This window comes from Pleurodeles waltl, chromosome 7, assembly GCF_031143425.1.
Source record: "Pleurodeles waltl isolate 20211129_DDA chromosome 7, aPleWal1.hap1.20221129, whole genome shotgun sequence".
In the NCBI taxonomy this organism is placed as follows: Eukaryota; Metazoa; Chordata; class Amphibia; order Caudata; family Salamandridae; genus Pleurodeles; species Pleurodeles waltl.
The window spans coordinates 1,363,168,013-1,363,185,395 of NC_090446.1; the positions used below are offsets into that span (position 1 = coordinate 1,363,168,013).

A 17,383-nucleotide genomic window follows, 5' to 3' on the forward strand; every position below is an offset into this window, starting at 1 on the left:
CAGATTGTATTACATCCCACTCAGCCAATGTAGGCTATCCAAGACCTAACCAGGTGTCTGCAAATTTATCCCAACGCTACAATAATAATTTATGAATAGTCATTTCATAATTTTTCCTCTCATTGTTCAGATTGAAACCGAGGTTGGGGACCTACCGATCGTTAGGCACCCCTAATGATTTATCAGAGTAGTCAGGATTTGGGGAACTGGGGAATGAAGCATTGATTATGGAATTCTCCCACAACCTCAAATGAGTGAGTTAGGACATTCCAGGCCTCAAATGCATAAAACCAAGGTGATCAATTGATGAAATACTCCAGAATCATCACATTGTGCTAGTACAAGTAACATGGTTGCAGGAAAATGTCAGTGTTAAAGTTTTTGTAACTATTATTAGCCCCGTCCACGATCAGTGCAGAGATAGATTATCAGGTGGGTTAATGACCTTATTTCCACCAAAATAGCAACTGCAATTAGCAATCGAGACCCTGTGGGACACACAGATCAGAATATAGGAAGCATGTGTAAAGAATATAGAGAAGAAAGTTGTTGTTGTAGTGAACTTGTATATTCCTAAAGAGGTGACCCACATTTGTGGTAATTTGCAGCCAGTTCACCAACTGTACCGCCAGGTGTGTACGACCGCCTGGCCGAAGGTTGACCACCTTTCGACCCGGCAGTCCACCTAACACCGCCCATGGTATTTTGAGCATCCTTACCACCAGGGATTCCGTGGCAGCAGCCCTGCCACGAAATCCCTGGCGGTCACAATACTGGTGACAGGAATGCTCATTCCTGTCGCCACTGCAGGACTCCCCAACACCCCACTCCATGTAGGACCCTCCCCCCAAACCCCACCTGAAGCCCCCACCACCTCAAGCAGTGACAACCCCACCCCGATCCCCATTACAAACCCCCCCACCTCCGTACATCCACGCAGGCACACATCACACTTACATACATATATGCACACATACAAGCACACTCATTCACACACACATGTACACACGGCATCGACACCCCCACCCCTGCAAATACGCATTCACACACGTACAAATACACTTGCATACACACGCACACAAACACACAACACCCCCTCCATTCACACAAACACACACACCCATTCACGCACACAACACTCAACACTCCTCCTCCCCCTCCCCTGTCAATCGATCACCTTACCTGGTGGTCGCGGTGGTCGTCCGGGAGGGAACGGGGTCCACGGCGCTTGCTCAGCTGCCAGCGCCCCTCCAACACAACATCCCCACGTCTACTACTGAGTCATAATAAGCGTGGCGGTGTTGTGTTGATGCACCACCAACTGCCAGTACGGATGCTGGCGGCTCTCTGCCTAGTTTATGGCGGAGAGCCGCCAGCAGTCATAATATGGTGATCTGATGACCGCCATCACTGGCAGTCTTGTGGCAGGCGGGACTTTGTCGACTGCCGAAGTCATAATGAGGTTCTTAGTGTTCACAGAGTCCAGTGGTTCCCCAGAGGCTTAACAGAGGCTAAAATAGATAATACTAATGCTCTCTTTTGTAGTATTGTGGTCGAGCAGTTAGGCTTATCAGAGGGTAGTGCAAGGCATTTGTTGTACACACACAGACAATAAATGAAGCACACACTCAATGACTAACTCCAGGCCAATTGTTTTTATATAGCAAAATATGTTTTGTTACTTTATTCTAGAACCACAAGATTCAGTTTGCAGGGAAGTACATTTGTAAGTAAGTATCAAAATATGTATCAACGCCACTTTGTTTCAATTTGACAAGTTAAACGGTTTTCAAGAAAATAGCAAATATCTGTTTTAAAAGTTGACAGTGCAATTTTCAAAGACAGTTCTGGGGGAAGAAATGTTAGTATAGTTTTTGAGGTAAGTACCAGACTTACAGTTCCAGTCCCTGGGGGTTAGGATGTTCACAGGTCTGGGGCCTGCACCACCACCAGCAACATGGGCCCAGCCGGGTGCAGAGATCAACGTTGCTGTTGGATTCAAGATGGGTTCATATGGAGACTGGGAGCACTCTGAATCTGCTAGCAGGTAAGTACCTGCATCTTTGGAGGGCAGACCGGGGGAGGGGTTTAGGTGAGCACTGGGGGGGGCACAGGTTGGCATCAAACACACACCCTCTGCGGCACAGGGGCGACGTGGTGCAGGGTGACAACTTAGTGTTGGGCTCCGAATGCTTTTCAATAAGCGAACCCCATGGGGGTCACAAAGATGCTGCAGGCTAGGTCCAGGGGGGCAGTTCCAAAAAACCATAGACTGGACAAGGAGGAGGGCCGCCTGGTGAGCATTGCTGGACCGGAGGTCAGATTCCCCAAGGCCAGGGGGCTGCGGGTGGAGGGGTATATTTTGGCTTCAGGGATCTTCGTCCGGTTCTCTCGCGGTCAGGGGGTCCTCCGGTGTAGATGTAGCTATACAAAAATATCTGGTTTCCTGATGCTTTTAATTTTAGACTTATTTTCTGAACTTTTCTTGTGTAAGATTGAGTTTGTAGTATTAATGAATTTAATGTATTTAAAGTATTGTGTAATTTGATGTTACTGTTTGTCAATGGCTAAAGCAATCAATCAATCCAGGATTTGTAGAGTGCTCTAATCACCCTTAAGGGTTCCCAAGCACTGGGGCCTGGCTTCTCGGGTGGGGGGCTCAGTCAAAAACCAGGCCTTGAGTCTCCTTCTAAGCACCTGAAGGGAGGGAGAGGTCTGAAGATATATGGGGAGGCTGTTCCAGGATTTTGTGGCAAGGAAGGAGTGCAGGAATCTGGAGGGTAGGTGGAAGCTCAGGCGGTAGTTTATGTACACTGTGCCTTGGTTGTGAAGAGCTTTATAGGTGGGCGTCAAAATCTTCAATTGCCATCTTTTGTGGACGGGGAGCCAGTGAAGTTTCTTTGGGTGGGGGATGATATGGGTCGGTCTGGGGAGGTCAAGGATGAGTCTGGCTGCCGAGTTCCGGATGGCCTATAGTCTCTTCAAGAGGTGTGATGCAATTCCGGCATATAGTGCATTGCCATAGTCCAGGCAGCTGGTGACTAGGGTTTGATTGATGGTTTGCCTTGTGGAGACTATGAGACATTTGAAGATCTCTCGAAGCATGCAGGAGGGGTTGGGGGGAAGCAGGCAGAGGAGAGAGCGTTGACCTGAATTTCCATGGTGAGTTTGCTGTCCAGAATGATGCTGAGGTTCTGAGCTTGGTCCCTCCTGGTGGCAGTTGGGTCCTAGGTCGATGGACCACCAGGAGCCGCCCCATGGTGAGGTGGTGCTCCAGAGATGAGAATCTTGTCTGTGTTGACGCTGAGGTAGTTGTCTTGCATCCAGTTGGGGTGCTGGTTATGCAGAGGTGGAAGCTGGCCTTAGTGGTGGAGGGGACTTCGTAAAGAGAGAGGATGAGCTGGGTGTCATGCCCGTTGGAGATGATGTTCAGTCCATGGTTTCTGACAATGTTTTCCAAGGGTCATGTAGGAGTTGAAAAGGGTGAGGCTGAGGGATGAACCTTGATGGACTCCATAGATGATGTTCTTGGGCTCTGATGTAAGAGGATGGAGGTGGACCTTCTGAGTTCTTCCAGAGAGGAAGGATGCAATCCATTTGAGGGTGCTGCCTTGTATGCCGATCTGACAAAGCCTCTTTATCAGAGTGTGGTGGGAGACTGTGTTGAATGCCGCTGCGAGGTCGAGGAGGATCAGGGTGGCTGATTCTCCATGGTCGAAGAGGGTTCTGATGTCGTCAATGGCAGCAATCAGTGCTGAGGTTGAAGACGAATCCGGATTGAGATGCATCCAGAAGCTTGTTGTTTCCAAGGTTTTCCGTGAGATGCTGGTTGATGGCCTTTTTGAGGACTTTGGCAGGGAATGGAAGCAGGGAGATGAGTCCGTAGTTTTTGAGCTTTGTGGGGGCGGCAGAAGGCTTTTTGAGGAGAGGTATGATCTCTGAATGTTTCCAGTCATCTGGGTAGGTGGCTGAGGTGATGGATGTATTGAAGATGTCTGTGAGGTTGCTGCTAATAATGTTGTTGCTGAGGTTGAACATGTGGTGTGAGCAGAGGGAGCTCCAGAGTGGATGGAGTGCATGATGTCAGTGGTGGTCTGTGTGGTGAGCTGGTTTCAGATAGTGAGCCTGTTGTCAGCGAGGGCATCTGTGGGGATTGGGAGGCTGAGGATGCCAGCGGGTGGGTTTTGAAGTTACTGTAGATGGTGGATATCTTGTTGTGGGCTCAACTGCCAACTGTTGGGTTACGGATGTACTTTTAAACAATGTTGATATACGTGATTTGGAAACCTCTACCTTTATTTTCATCTCTTATTTGTTACAGCTCTCCCATTCCCAGTCTGTGTCTTACCTCCAAAAGAAGGAGAGGAGTGCAAGAGTCCTTATGGAAGCCTGCTGAGAATGATCACCTGGGGTATGCAGGCCAGCTCCACAAAGGGTTACTGTCTTTGTGCCAAAGGACTTGTGTGCACCAACAAGGGGTAAGCCATGATTTGTCAGGAGGATATATATATTTACTGTCTTGATGTTAGAGCTAGGTGCTGAAATGGTGCTGAAATGGATTAAAACTAACTTTTATAAACCAAACAAACAAGTTACTTACCTTTGGTAAGGCTGTATCTGGTAGAGGCTCTATCTAGCTGCAGATTCCTTACCTTAGAATATTCCCCAGACATCAGATTGGATCTGGAAAGTTTTAAGCAGTACCCCTGCGCACCAGTAGGTAGCGTTGATTAGCTCTACATCGACCCGCTGGAAGTGGACTTGTGTGGTGCAGATATTGGGGCCACCCCAGCATGCTGACAGTTTCTTTTCGTGACAATGTTTGCGCCAGAAGCACAGAGCCACATCAGAAGGTTGATGGGCCAGTGTGCAGAAACTAAGAACCTACAGGGGCCTTCTAGTTATAACAAACCTGTTGGCATAAGCAGGAGGTTGATAAGGAATCTGTGGCTAGATAGAGTCTCTACCAGATAAGGCATTAAGGTAAGTAACGTCCAAATGATAGAGACTTCTAGCTGCAGATTCCTTCCCTTAGAATAGATACCAAAGCAATACATCCCAGGAGGTGGGTCTACAAACTGGTACAGACCAAAAATACTGAAGGACCGAATGGGGAAAATGCCCAGCACAACTGACATGACAGAGAGCGCCTGTAGCTCTCTAACTCTTCTGGCTGAAATAATGGCCACCAAGAAGACTATTTTAATTGTCAAGAGATGCAGGAGGCAGCTATGCATGAGCTAGAAGTGCAAACACATCAAAAAGGTTAAGACCAAGTTAAGGTCCAATTGGGGCATAATGAAGGGTTTAGATGGAAATTTGTTTATGTCTTTCAGGAAATGAGTCGCAACAGGTGACTTGAACAGAGAAAACTGATCCAACTGTAAGAAAGTCAAAATGGCCAAAAGGTATCCTTCAACTGTGCCCAAAGCAAAGACTTGCCGGGCTAAAGATAAAACAAACAGTATCTCGGAAAAAGATACAGAAAAAGGATTAACATGCTTTTAGCACACCAAGCTACAGACTTGTCCCAATTGCCGGCGTTTACAATCTTTTTGGTGGATATCTGCCTGCCAGTATAATTTCACAGACTTTGGAGGGAAGATCAAAAACTGTCAAATGCTGCAGCTCAATCTCCATGCATGAAAGAGGAGCATGCCTAGGTTTGGGTGTGAACCCTGTCTTGTTGCTGTGCAAGGAAATCCTCCCCAAAGGGAAGCCTGGCCGAGGGACCAATGCTCAAGCTCAGGAGTTTGAGATACCGTACTTTCCTTCTTCTTCAGAACTCGAGGCAGAAGTGGTATCAGGGGAAGGTGTACATGAGTCCTGAGCCCCACTGGAGACAAAATATATCTCCGAGCGGGAGTTTCCTTGGAAATTTCAATGCACAGAAGTACTGACATTGTGCATTCTCGGTGTGGTGAATAGATCCAGCCAAAGTTCACCCCAGTCGCAGAAGAGGCCTTGCACCATCTCCGGATGGAGATGCGATTCGTGACCTGCTAGGCAATGGCAGCTGTGTTTGTCCACCCTGATATTCAGAGAGCCCGACAGATGTTGTACAACCAGAAAAATGTCCTGACGTTCCAGCTACGTCCATTGAAGCAGGGACTGTTGACACATGGTCAATGACCCCATTCTGCTTCATTTCTTGCAATACCATTTGGTGGTGTTGTCCGTGAACACCTGAACCAACCTCTCCTTGATGGTGGGTAGGAAGGCTTTAAGTGCCAGGCCGATCGCTCTCACCTCCAACAAACTGATGTGCGGCCAGAGTGCTCTGAGATACACCTCTGCCATATGCTGCCCCCAACAGAGAAGGGACGCACCTGCCACCATTATGAGGTCTGAAGAGGGAAGGGAGAGGTATCTGCAGCTGATCCAATCCTGGTTCGTCAGCTACAAGTGCAGGACTTTTGAAATTCCCTCTGACATCTGGACCAGGTCAGAGAAATTCCCCTGATGCTGCACCCACTGAGATTTGAGGTTCCACTGCAGGGCCTGCATGAGCCAATGGGCATGATATACTAACCTCATAGCCTGAATATCCTAGATTTTCCACTTCTATGGGTAGACACAGAACTGTACTGTGTTTCAGAATGGCTCAGACGAAAGGAAGCATCTGAGAGGGGATCAAGTGTGACTTTGGTATGTTTATGGTGAACCCTAGCAAATGCAGGAAGTCTGCCATAGTTTGGAGTTGGGCAACAGCAACCTGAAATGAGTCCGCTTTCAACATCCAGTCATCAAGGTAGAGGATAACTGGAATACCTGTCCTCGCAGACAGGCTACCCCCACCATCACCTTTGTGAACATCCAAGTGGTACTGGTAAGACCAAAAATGAGCACAGCAAACTGAAAGTGCTCTTTGTCCACCTTAAACTGCAGGTAATGCTTGTGGGCAGGCAGGATGGGTATATGGAAATATGTGTCCTGTAAGTTCAGCGCTACCATCCAGTCTCGAAGGCAGACAGGACCTGAGGTGACATGATCACTCAGAATTTCTCCTTTTTCAGGGGGTATTTGAGAGGGCATAAGTCTAGTATAGGATGGAGGCCTCTGTCCTTCTAGGACCCCAAAAAGTAACAGCAATAGCAACCATGACCTACTTCTGATATGGACATCGTTGATAGCTCCTTCGACCAAAAGAGCCCATACTTCCTGAAGCAACAGGGAGAGGCGACAGACAGCCATCGGGGTAGGTGGTGCTGAACGCTACCACCAAAGCATGATGGAAACTGGACACACTAAAAGGGTTTGGAGGCTGCCAGAAGATGATCCCACAAGTCCCTCAAGTTTCATGGGAACTGCATCCACGGCCACGAAAGGACTGGGAAGTCTGCTGGCCGTTGTTGCTGGGTGCCCCTACTGTAGCCACAGAAGTGGCGAAACCAAGAGTGAGGTTGGCGTGGGGCAATGGAGAGTTACAACGACAAGGCGGTGGCCCGGCTGTCAGATCGAGCACTGAATCCATCTTATTGCCATACGGACGAGTGCCATCAAAGGGCATGTCCACAAAGGATGCCTCAAAATCCCCCGAAAAGCCAGCTGACCTCAACCAGATGTGGCGTTCTATTGCCACTGACAAAGCAATTGCTCTACCTAGTGAGTCTATGGAGTTCAGTCCGCACTGTTTTTGCAAACTTCGCTTTGTCCCTTCCACTGGCAATAGTCTGCGGTAGGATGGATCGAGTCCCAAACTGTGTGGGAATACTGGCCGAAGAGTCATGTGGTGTTCACATACCACAGTGCAAGGCCTGGTGGAAGAGAAAATCCTGTAACTGAAGGTGTCCAGCTTCTTGGATTCCCTATTTGGTGCTGTGGTAGGGAATGTGCCAGGCTTAACCCTGAAGGTGGAGGCCTCGACGACCAGACTCTCTGGGGTGTGGAAAGATGGATCCAGAGCAGGGCGATGACGGCGGGCAGTGGTCCGATGCACAGGAGCACCTGTGCAGGGCTTGGATGAGACACAGAGCAGGACATCAGTGAGGGCTTCATTAATGGGAAAAGAGGCTCTGGGGCTACCCTGGGTTGAAGCACCTCTGTCAAGACGTTAGTGTTGACTGCCATGGAGGGCAGCGTAAGGTCCAGGTCCTCAGTTGCCCTCCTCACCAGCATGGCAAATCAAGCCCACTAGGAGGAGAGACTAGGCCAGTGTCAGGGGAGGTGCCCAGACCACTGGCATTTACCAGTTCCTCATTCTAGATATTCTTGGCCAGGAGCTTTTACAAGGGGTCCGGATAATCGTCTGGATCCTCCGTAATTGTATTGCTTACAAGGCTTGTCAGTAAAAGGGAGGTGCTGTCTCCGACCCCAATGTCTTTGGCCCGGTTGGCACCGGCTTCATCATAGGACGACGCCGGTCCAGCTCCATATCGGAGTCAGGTGTAGCGATGGGGTTGGTGCCATCGAGGGAAATCTGCAGGAACAGAAACAAAGCCACTGGAATGGATTCCAGGAAAGACCACTGACTTGCAACCAGAGCCGATCTGGATCCATGAATTAATCCAAAGGGTCTGACTATAACCAAAGGTGACCCCGCTAGCAGAAATCCAGTTGGGGCACATGCCAAACCTGTAGGGTCTGAAGGCGCTTCAGAGGGGTCAGCCTGCCCAAATAGGAGGGGCATGGTTTCATAAAAGTCTTTTAGCTGGGTGGTGGGGTCACTCAGGGAAACTCTCGGAGATATGGAGAAGTCTCAGGCTCCGCTGCTGACATGTGGGAATGGGGCCTAGATTTATGTCATCGTTCCTGTGTCTCCTTCAATGACTTGGACTGGCGCGTCAAAGGGAGCTTAGACTTCATAGATTTATTTTTCTTGTGGGACTTATCTGATGAAGATTTGGAGCGCAACAACAACTGGAGGGGATGACTTAGACAGCAGGCCTGTGACCTTCCTCACAACCAGAACCTGGAGTGGTGTGGATTTGTCTTTGTTAGGTGAGCAAGAGCTTTAGAGCATGCTCCCGGACCGACCTTGGTATTTACTGTTTGACAGCTGGGGCAGCCCTTGGAGTTATGGTCCAACTCCAGGTACCACAGGCAAACCAGGTGGGGATCTGTCACAGACATCTGCCTATGACAAGATCCACGGGGTTTAAACCCCATAGGTATTTTAGTGGACACCCTTAACACACACTAGGAGCTTATTTCAGAACAATTCAACAAAAACAGGAAAAGGTAGTCCAAAGGGACTGAGCTAGCTCTCTCCAGATCTGCGCTGAAGGCGTGGAAAGAAAACAACTGATGTCAGCGCTTGGTTTGGCACCTATATAGGCACCGCACACATCACTTCCAGCGATGATGACGCTGACTTGTAGCCGACTGATGCCACCTACTGGTGTAAAGAAGAACTGCTCAAGATTGTCCAGATGCAGTCTGACACTTGGGGTACATTCTAAGATAAGTAATGTGTCACTAGACCTTTCTGTCAGATATGCTGGATTCACTGGGAGTGTTCTTCCAGTTTCTGGGGGACATTTTTGTCTGTCTGGGACAGCAATGGTGTACTCTGCAGAGCTTAACAAACTAAAAACAAAACGGAAGGGAAAAGCAATGGATTGGCCACCCTCATTATAGCGGTCCCTCTAACGACATTGTCATTAGCAGTAACTCTACACAATTGTTTTCTAAACAGCAGAGACGCTGCTGGCACTCTAAATGAGGTGGAGAATGTGAGCGGTGGTAGGGTGGGACAGCCCACCTTAGAATAAGCCCATTAGTTTACCAAGGTTATTAGTTATGCAGTTGATTCTTCAGACATAGAATGGTGACAGACATGGTTTGGCTCTGAGAAGGCCTGTCTGGTTCCACCTCATTGATGAATGGCAGAAGAAAAACAACCTACTAGTATTCAGTGGTTCATCTTCTTTCAGAAATCACAAAGCTGAGACCATTCACACAGAATGGTATTACTAGCGGAGAGTTCAAGTCTCTTCACCGAAACAACTCTAGCCCTAGCAAAAGCAATCTTACCTTGAGCAAAGATTATGTAAAGGTAGAATTAGCCGACATATATTCACAGCATCATGAAAAACCTCTGTTGGTGGAAGCCTATTGGCCCCCCCAGTGGTCGGAAGCATCTATAGTTATATTTCAGAATGGCAAGAGATAACAAAATAAAGATTTGTGTTAACTCTTGTGCAATGCCTATGCTTAAAGTTCATATTCCTTCTTGTGATCATTACACCAAAACATTTGTACCTCCATCAGGACCCTCTATAAAAAGAAATCGGCATCCTTCAACAAGAGCAACTGGCCAGGCTTGTTCCGACACAGTAAATTGGAACTTTCTAGATTGGCAGAGAGGGCCAACCCAATAGTCATGACAATTTTGATTTATAAATCAGTAACAAATAGAAACATGAGACGTTCGGAACTCTTCTTCTCCAATACATATATTCCCAGTGCCAAGGGAATTCAATGTGCACCATTGAACTGTACATTTTAACATCCCAGTAGTCAAACATTTGAAATTCCTCAGGTTTCTGGTAGCTGAGGCTCATTTACAATACAAAGTTTTAGCATTCAGTTTGATGTCCGCTTAAGCACTGTTAACAAAAGCATAGCAGTGGTGGCAGTGCTTTTAAAACATAAAAACTTTTCACATAGCCATAAATAAGTCAGTGGCTGATTAATACAATTATGTACACAACAGCGCCTTTCTGCATCTTCTGAGCTTTCATATCGTTCTTTCCAAGTCTCATGTGCCTGAGAGCAATCAATGAACTAAAGCCCATATGTTTGGGGTTTTGACACAGGGCAGCACAGCAAGTCACCTTGCTGCGCTGTCCTGCGTCATTGCAGCACACAGAAAGAGGAAACAACGAGGAAAAATAAAGATATTTCTCCTCTTTGCACCTACCCTGGGGAGGCGTAAGGTTTTGGCCCATCCCTAGGTTTACAAGGTCTTGTCATTCTTGAGATGCATCAAAATCCATGGGTGTTGCATGGGAGCACCCATCACAATGCCCATGGAACGCCTCCCTTCTGCAGAAAAGGGCAACGCAGCGATTATGCGCCTATTACTTTGGAGAAAATCTGTGTTAATCTCAGATTCATTACTTTATTTTAGGTAGCTGTCTGACATTCAATACATTAAAATCCTGAAAGGGGAATGAGCTACTCCAGAGGAATTGGTACAGTTCCTATCTTCTCTGATTGCAAGAGTACCTTATCAGCAGGGGCATCGCCCCCTGCCAGCAGCAGCAGCAGCTGCAAAACGTTTATAGTAGAAACATAATAAATTCTGTTTATTATGTTTCTACTATAAAAGGGGCGGGGCCACGGGTGTGACCGGGACAGAGGGGAAGTGGACAGCACTCCCCCTCAGAGCGCATGTGTGTTTGGCTGGCCATCTGGGGCCGGCAAAAGACACATGCGCAGTAGGCTCTCTTCAGCCCCGGCAACTGGAGAGAGCATGCACAGACTCCCAGTCTGTCTGTGCCTGTGCCTGCAGCCTGCAATGGAGGAGCAGATGGAGCGGTGTGGCAGCGGCGCAGCAAAAAGGCAAGTTTTTTTTTTTTTAAATTATTAACTTTTTTTATTCCTCCACCCCAACACCCTCCCTGCCACCTCGCCACTCCCCTTTTGCCTCCCGCGAGCCGCGTCTGCTTATCAGTAGATCTCAAACTTAGGGCCTGATTTAGAAATTTGGCGGACAGGGTCCTCTGCCACGCTTTGAGTCAGAAGAACCATCATGTTTCCTCTGGCTTTGCAGTCAAAAACCCTATAGAGTTGAAGCGGTCTGCTTAGGTGCATAAGGAGAAACACCCGAAACAAGGACTCCGAAACCACAAAGTCGTGAAAAACGAAAGCGAAACAACGCTTTTGTTTTCCACGACTTCCTGGTTTTGGTACCTTAACCACGCATGTCTGAACAACGTACATGCGTGGTTAAGGTACAGAAGAAGGGAGTCGAGTCGAGGTGAAGGAGGAGGAGGAGGTAAGTTGGGCTGGGACTGTGGCCGTTTTTTTGGGGGGGGCGTGGTGAGGGGTTCGGGGTGATTAGGGTTTGGGGTGCAGGGTTTAGGTTTAAGGGGTGGGTTTGGGGGTTGGGGTGTTTAGGTTTTAGGGATGGATGGGGACTCGGGATATTTTTTGTTTTTGGGGTGGGGTGGAGGGCTGGGAGTGATTAGGGTTTGGGGGAGGGTGGGGTCAGGGTTTAGGTTTAAGGGGTGGGTTGGGGTGTTTAGGTTTTAGGTGCAAGGTGGGGACTTGGGTATTTTTAGTTTTTGGGGTGGGGTGGGGTGAGGGGCTGGGGGGGGGGAGCATGCTGGGACCGTGCATGCTGATTGCTAATGCCTTTACCAGGAATGTGTTTTCAATGGTAAAATTGTTGTAAACGCATTTGTGGTAAAGGCATTAGTGGTTAGAACAAGGTTGTTGTCAAGCACCTGTGGTTCCGACATATAACCGTGCATAAGACTGTCCACCCTATTTAGAACAGACACTGAAATCTTTTCTTTTCAGTTTAGGACTGTTAGGGGCACTTGAAGGCACAGATATCACTGCAGGTTTGGAGAAGATAACTAAATATGGTCGGCTGTAGTCCGTACCTGTAGTCCGTCAAGGGTGGCGGAAGGCACAGATCCTAGAATAGAAAGGTCTTTCATTTATTTATTTGTTTGACGAACACTATAGAATCATTTGCCTTTATGCGCAATGACTGAAAAGATTAATAGAAGAAAACAACTGTAGGACTATTGGGAAAACCAGAAAAACTAGGGAAAACTTATTTGCTAAAGAGGAAATTCTTTACAGCTAGAAGGGCTGGTTGAGGTAAAGAATTCCACGGACTGGGGCTTAGAATTGATAATCCCTGTTTTCGAGCATGCATGTTTTTTGTGGCAGCGAGGAGCCCTGGACTCCTACACTTCAAAATTGCTGCGGGGTGTAAATAGATCGTTCTTTCCATAAGCTATATAGAAATCAAGCCTCTAATAAATATGAATGACAAGAAAAGCAGTTTGTGAACAACATGCTTAGTAACAAAGTGGGTGGAATTTGACTGCCATGTTGTGAGGAGCTGCTGGTGGGAGCACCTCAGCCACTCTTGGAACTACTACATATTTCCTGCTGTTTTGAGTGTGTGAAGGACAGGAGAGAGGTCCACATCGCCACTAGACCTCGGGAGCCATATTGCCGCCAGAGCAGCAATCCTGATTTTGTTGCAGCGGCAATCCTGTGAGAGCAGATTAGAAATGGCAGTTGCTCTGGTGCCAGAGTGATGGCCAGAAGATCCCTAGGGGGGGCTGCCATGTGCTGATGGGAGCAGTAGATGATGCCTCTGAATCCCCGCATGTGGGCTGACCCCATGGTGGGGTCTGCAAATTGCTCTGTGAATTAGATAGCAATGAGCCTGAGTGGGGAGTGCTGCTCCAGAACTGCAGGGAGCAGCTTGGCCATGCACTAACAAACCTGCTGCGGATCCCAGAGGGAGCCCTCTGGTCTTCAGAGAAAAGAGGGTGGCGGGCCTGGCTGGTGTCTTTAGAGGCCCATATATTACCACAGTGATTATCCTGTGCCAATGTGTTGTTTAGTTTTGATGAATCGGATGCTGCATTAAGGCCTTTGAGAGCACCCGTACGACTGGCAAGCACCATTGCTATGTGGTGTAGCAAGGAGGGTGCAGTCGATGCCCTTGATATCAAGGTCCTTACCTGGGAGAGATATCTATCCTAATCTGGTGCACAGCTCAAGAGTAAGGTTGTGGAGTACATTTGGTAGCCGCAGAACATTAATGCTTATTACCTACAGAGAGTGGAGCGGTTTTACAAGTACGGTCGCCCCACTGTGAAAGCGACTGTTGTGTTTGACCCTGCAGGAGGAATTTCAACCCTGCATGAGCCTGCTGTGACCTTTTGGTGCGGAATGACTCTTCATGTCTGAGTGGCAAAGCACCTTATTATTGGTGAGTGAACTGTTCTATTGCTCTCCAGTATAGATATTTGAGTCCCCTGACCGGCTTTCTGACAGGATCACCTGAGTACTTTTGTTGAGGTGTGCATTACTGCTGCAGGAGGACTGAGCACTTTTAAGGTTTATAATGGGTAGAACCCAAAGACAAAGGAAAAAGGCCCATGGGGAGGCCACTGGTGACCTGAAGAAGAAGTCTAGTTGAGCTGTAGCTAAACCAGTGCCTGAGGTTCAGTGTGAACAAAGGAATGTGTGGTCAAACTAGAAACCACAGTAGCTGAGCTGGCACCTGCAACAGAAGACCTTCAGAGGTACTTGGAGAGGGTTCAAGGGTGCAGCCCCACCCTTCTAGGCCTGGTGTGCCGCCGAGACCAATGGTAGCTAAACACTACATTACAGGAATTGAGACTATGGGCCTGATTTAGATAATGGGGGGCAGCCCATTTCTCCATCAGGAAAGCAAAATAAAACTTCATCACCCCGACTGAGGTGCCACCTCCTAATTTAGAAATTACTGCCAGCCTTGAATTGTGTAGATGACATTGCATTGTACATATCTCACTCTCCTCTGCCTTCCTCCGTTACACATGGATGTGAATGGCAAACTGGGGCCCGGTGGGGGGGGGGGCGTTCACACAAGGGTGATGTTTGGTGCCTGGAGGGCCCACAGCCCACTCCTGAAAAAATACTCGCACTATTCAGGGGCACGTGATTTGCATGTGCACTTGGACAAATTCTTATTATGTCCGCTGATGTACACCAGGGTTCTTGGCAAGGACATTCTCAGATCACAGCCTACAACTGCTTTCTTTTAAGTGGGTCATTAGGCACACTGCTATTCCATCATGGAGGCTCAATGTTGCTTGAGGACCCACTATTTACATTCTGATCTTGGACAGAGAATCTGTAATTATTTTTATGAAAACGAGGGCATGGCTTTGTTGATACTGACTGAATGGGAAACCTTCAAAACAGTCATTGGGGGACACTGTAAAGCCACCACTGTAGGTGTCAGGGCCTCCTTACATAAGAATATTTGCATACATGGAGCTACTGACTGTCTTGGATAAGGAAGCCCCAAGTAATACGAAAATTAAGGATCACTCTGAGCATGGACAATCATTGCTTTTATAGGATTGATTAAAGGTGTACAACTATAAGTGTTATCTCTCTCACATGAAAGGAATAAGCCTAGTAAATTACTGAGAAGCAGGCCCCTATACTTGGGATCCGAGATTGTGCGGGTGCATTGGTACATTCTCAGATGGAAATGAATGCAGTGTTTAAGACAAATAGGCCCCTATTACAAGAACGGCGGTAAAAAACGCCTACCGCCACAGCAACGGACACCGAAAAACCGTCACCGCAGCTACCAGCCATCCACCATATTATGACCACAGCCGGATTTCCACCACAAGAATGGCAGAAATCTGGCTGTGGCCATACCAGCGGATGGCGGTAAGCTGGCACTGCAACTGCCACGCCATTAGACCACCGCCAGCCGTATTATGACAAATAATACGGCCTGGCGGTGTTCTGATGGCGGGCGCTGCTGGTGGTAGCAGCACCCTATCTCGTCTCCTGCACGAGGACCCCCTGGATCCAGGTAAGTCGGTCTCCAACAGGGGAGGGGGATGGAGGTGGTGTGTGTGCGTGAATGCGGGTGTGTGTTGAGTGTTGAATGAGTGTGTGTATGCGTGTGTGTGCGGGGGGCGTGGATGTTGGGGGTGGGATGGGGGTATGGAGAGGTACGGGGGTGGGGGCGAGTAACTGGAGAGGTGGGGGGGAAACCCCTATCAGTGACAGGGAAGGAATTCCCTAATTCCCTGTCACTGATATGGCCAACCGCCATGGTTTTCGTGGTGTTACGGCACAATGGCGGCCGCAGGGCTGGAGATGTCAGCCAACCCGCCAATGTCATAATGTGGCGGTAAGTACAGCCAGTCTGTTGGCGGTACTTATCGCCAAATTATTGCCGACCGCCGGGGTCGTAATGACCCCCATTATGACCAATGGCATTTTCTTAGAGAGGACTCTGACATACAGAGGCTGCAAGAATATATCCACATTGTAATTACAACTACACTCCCGAAGGCTGACATAGAAGATTTTGGCTCTGATATTGTAATGCAGGAGGTATGATCGGCTATAAAAGATCTGGCATGGGGCAAGCCTCTAGGATCGGACAAGATGCCATCAACTTTAATGCATGGTTTATGAACAAATTGTCCCCTAAACTGACTGCTGTTTTCAATGAGTCTAGAAAGGCTGGATGAATGCTCATACTATGAGAGAGACAGTTATGGTTTTCCTCCCTAAAAAAGTAAGGGATTCTACTCATGTTTCCTCCTATCAACCATTTTCGATGCTCAATGTTGACAATAAAATATTGAGCACAATACTGGTGATTCCACTGGTGCCCAAGTTTGGCGATTTGTTACATCCTGATCAGATAGGGTTCATCCCCAAGCACAGCACAATGCCTAATATTCAGATCCTGATATAGGTTCTTAATCATGAGCTATTGGACTATCACAAGGCACTCATATTATCTATTGAAATAGAAACGGCCTGTGATTCACTTAAATGGGAGTATATTTACAAGGTAAGGGATGCAATTGGACTGGGGCGAGGAGTCCCTAAGTGGGTGAAATTGTTATAAATACTCCACTAGCACGAATTAGAACAGGGAAACTCATCTCGGACAAATAGGGTGAGGACCAAGACAGGGACACCCACTATCTTCTGTGAAACAGGGGTGCAGTCATTAGATCACCAGCGTGAACAATGACGTTCTCTACATCTCACTTTAAACACAAGATGCTCCTTCATTACAAGGAAGTATGAGGATATGAATGCCCTGGAGAACATATGGGCGATATCAGGGCTGAAGTTGAAGTAGGGCAAGTCATGTGGGGAACCAATACACAAGCCTAGTGATGAGGTACTGCTTTTTTGAGTTGGAGAGTGACTTAAAGTAAGAGCCGACCTCCATTACTTATCTGGATGTCGAAGTGTACAGAACGGAGGAGCGCCTAATGGAGGTTATTGTTAGAGCTGCAATGTCCTCTCAGACATTCTATCAAATTCTGGCTGATCTGTCCCTTTTCGTCGTGGTGAAGATTGCTCTTTCCAAAATGGTATTAATGCTTAGGCTATTATATTTCTTTTCTGCCTTGCCAATCTGCGTCCCTTGGGAGATCTTCTGAGAACTGGATGGGATGAATGTGGGACTGATAAGGAGATGGGACAGATGCACAATAATATTGCTGACTAAAATGCTGCTCCTGGTATACTCGGCTGCTAACTGAGGATATTTATATGAATATATGATATGATATGAGAATATTGATGAGAACATCACAATATGTATGGAAATGTGTGTTGCAGACAATGTACACTAAGGGGGTGATTCTAACCCTGGCGGTCGGTGATAAAGCGGCGGCCAACCCGCCAACAGGCCGGC

At 47.8% G+C, this 17,383-nt stretch overlaps 1 protein-coding gene across 1 annotated transcript in view; it reads left to right on the forward strand.

Moving 5' to 3' along the window:
- The window catches only part of DKKL1 (dickkopf like acrosomal protein 1), a 768,700-nt gene that overhangs the window by 665,560 nt on the left and 85,757 nt on the right, over nt 1-17,383 (forward strand). The window contains exon 6 of the mRNA XM_069200815.1: nt 4,322-4,478. Within this exon, the coding sequence (XP_069056916.1) occupies nt 4,322-4,478 (157 nt within the window). The remainder of the gene's footprint in view (nt 1-4,321; nt 4,479-17,383) is intronic.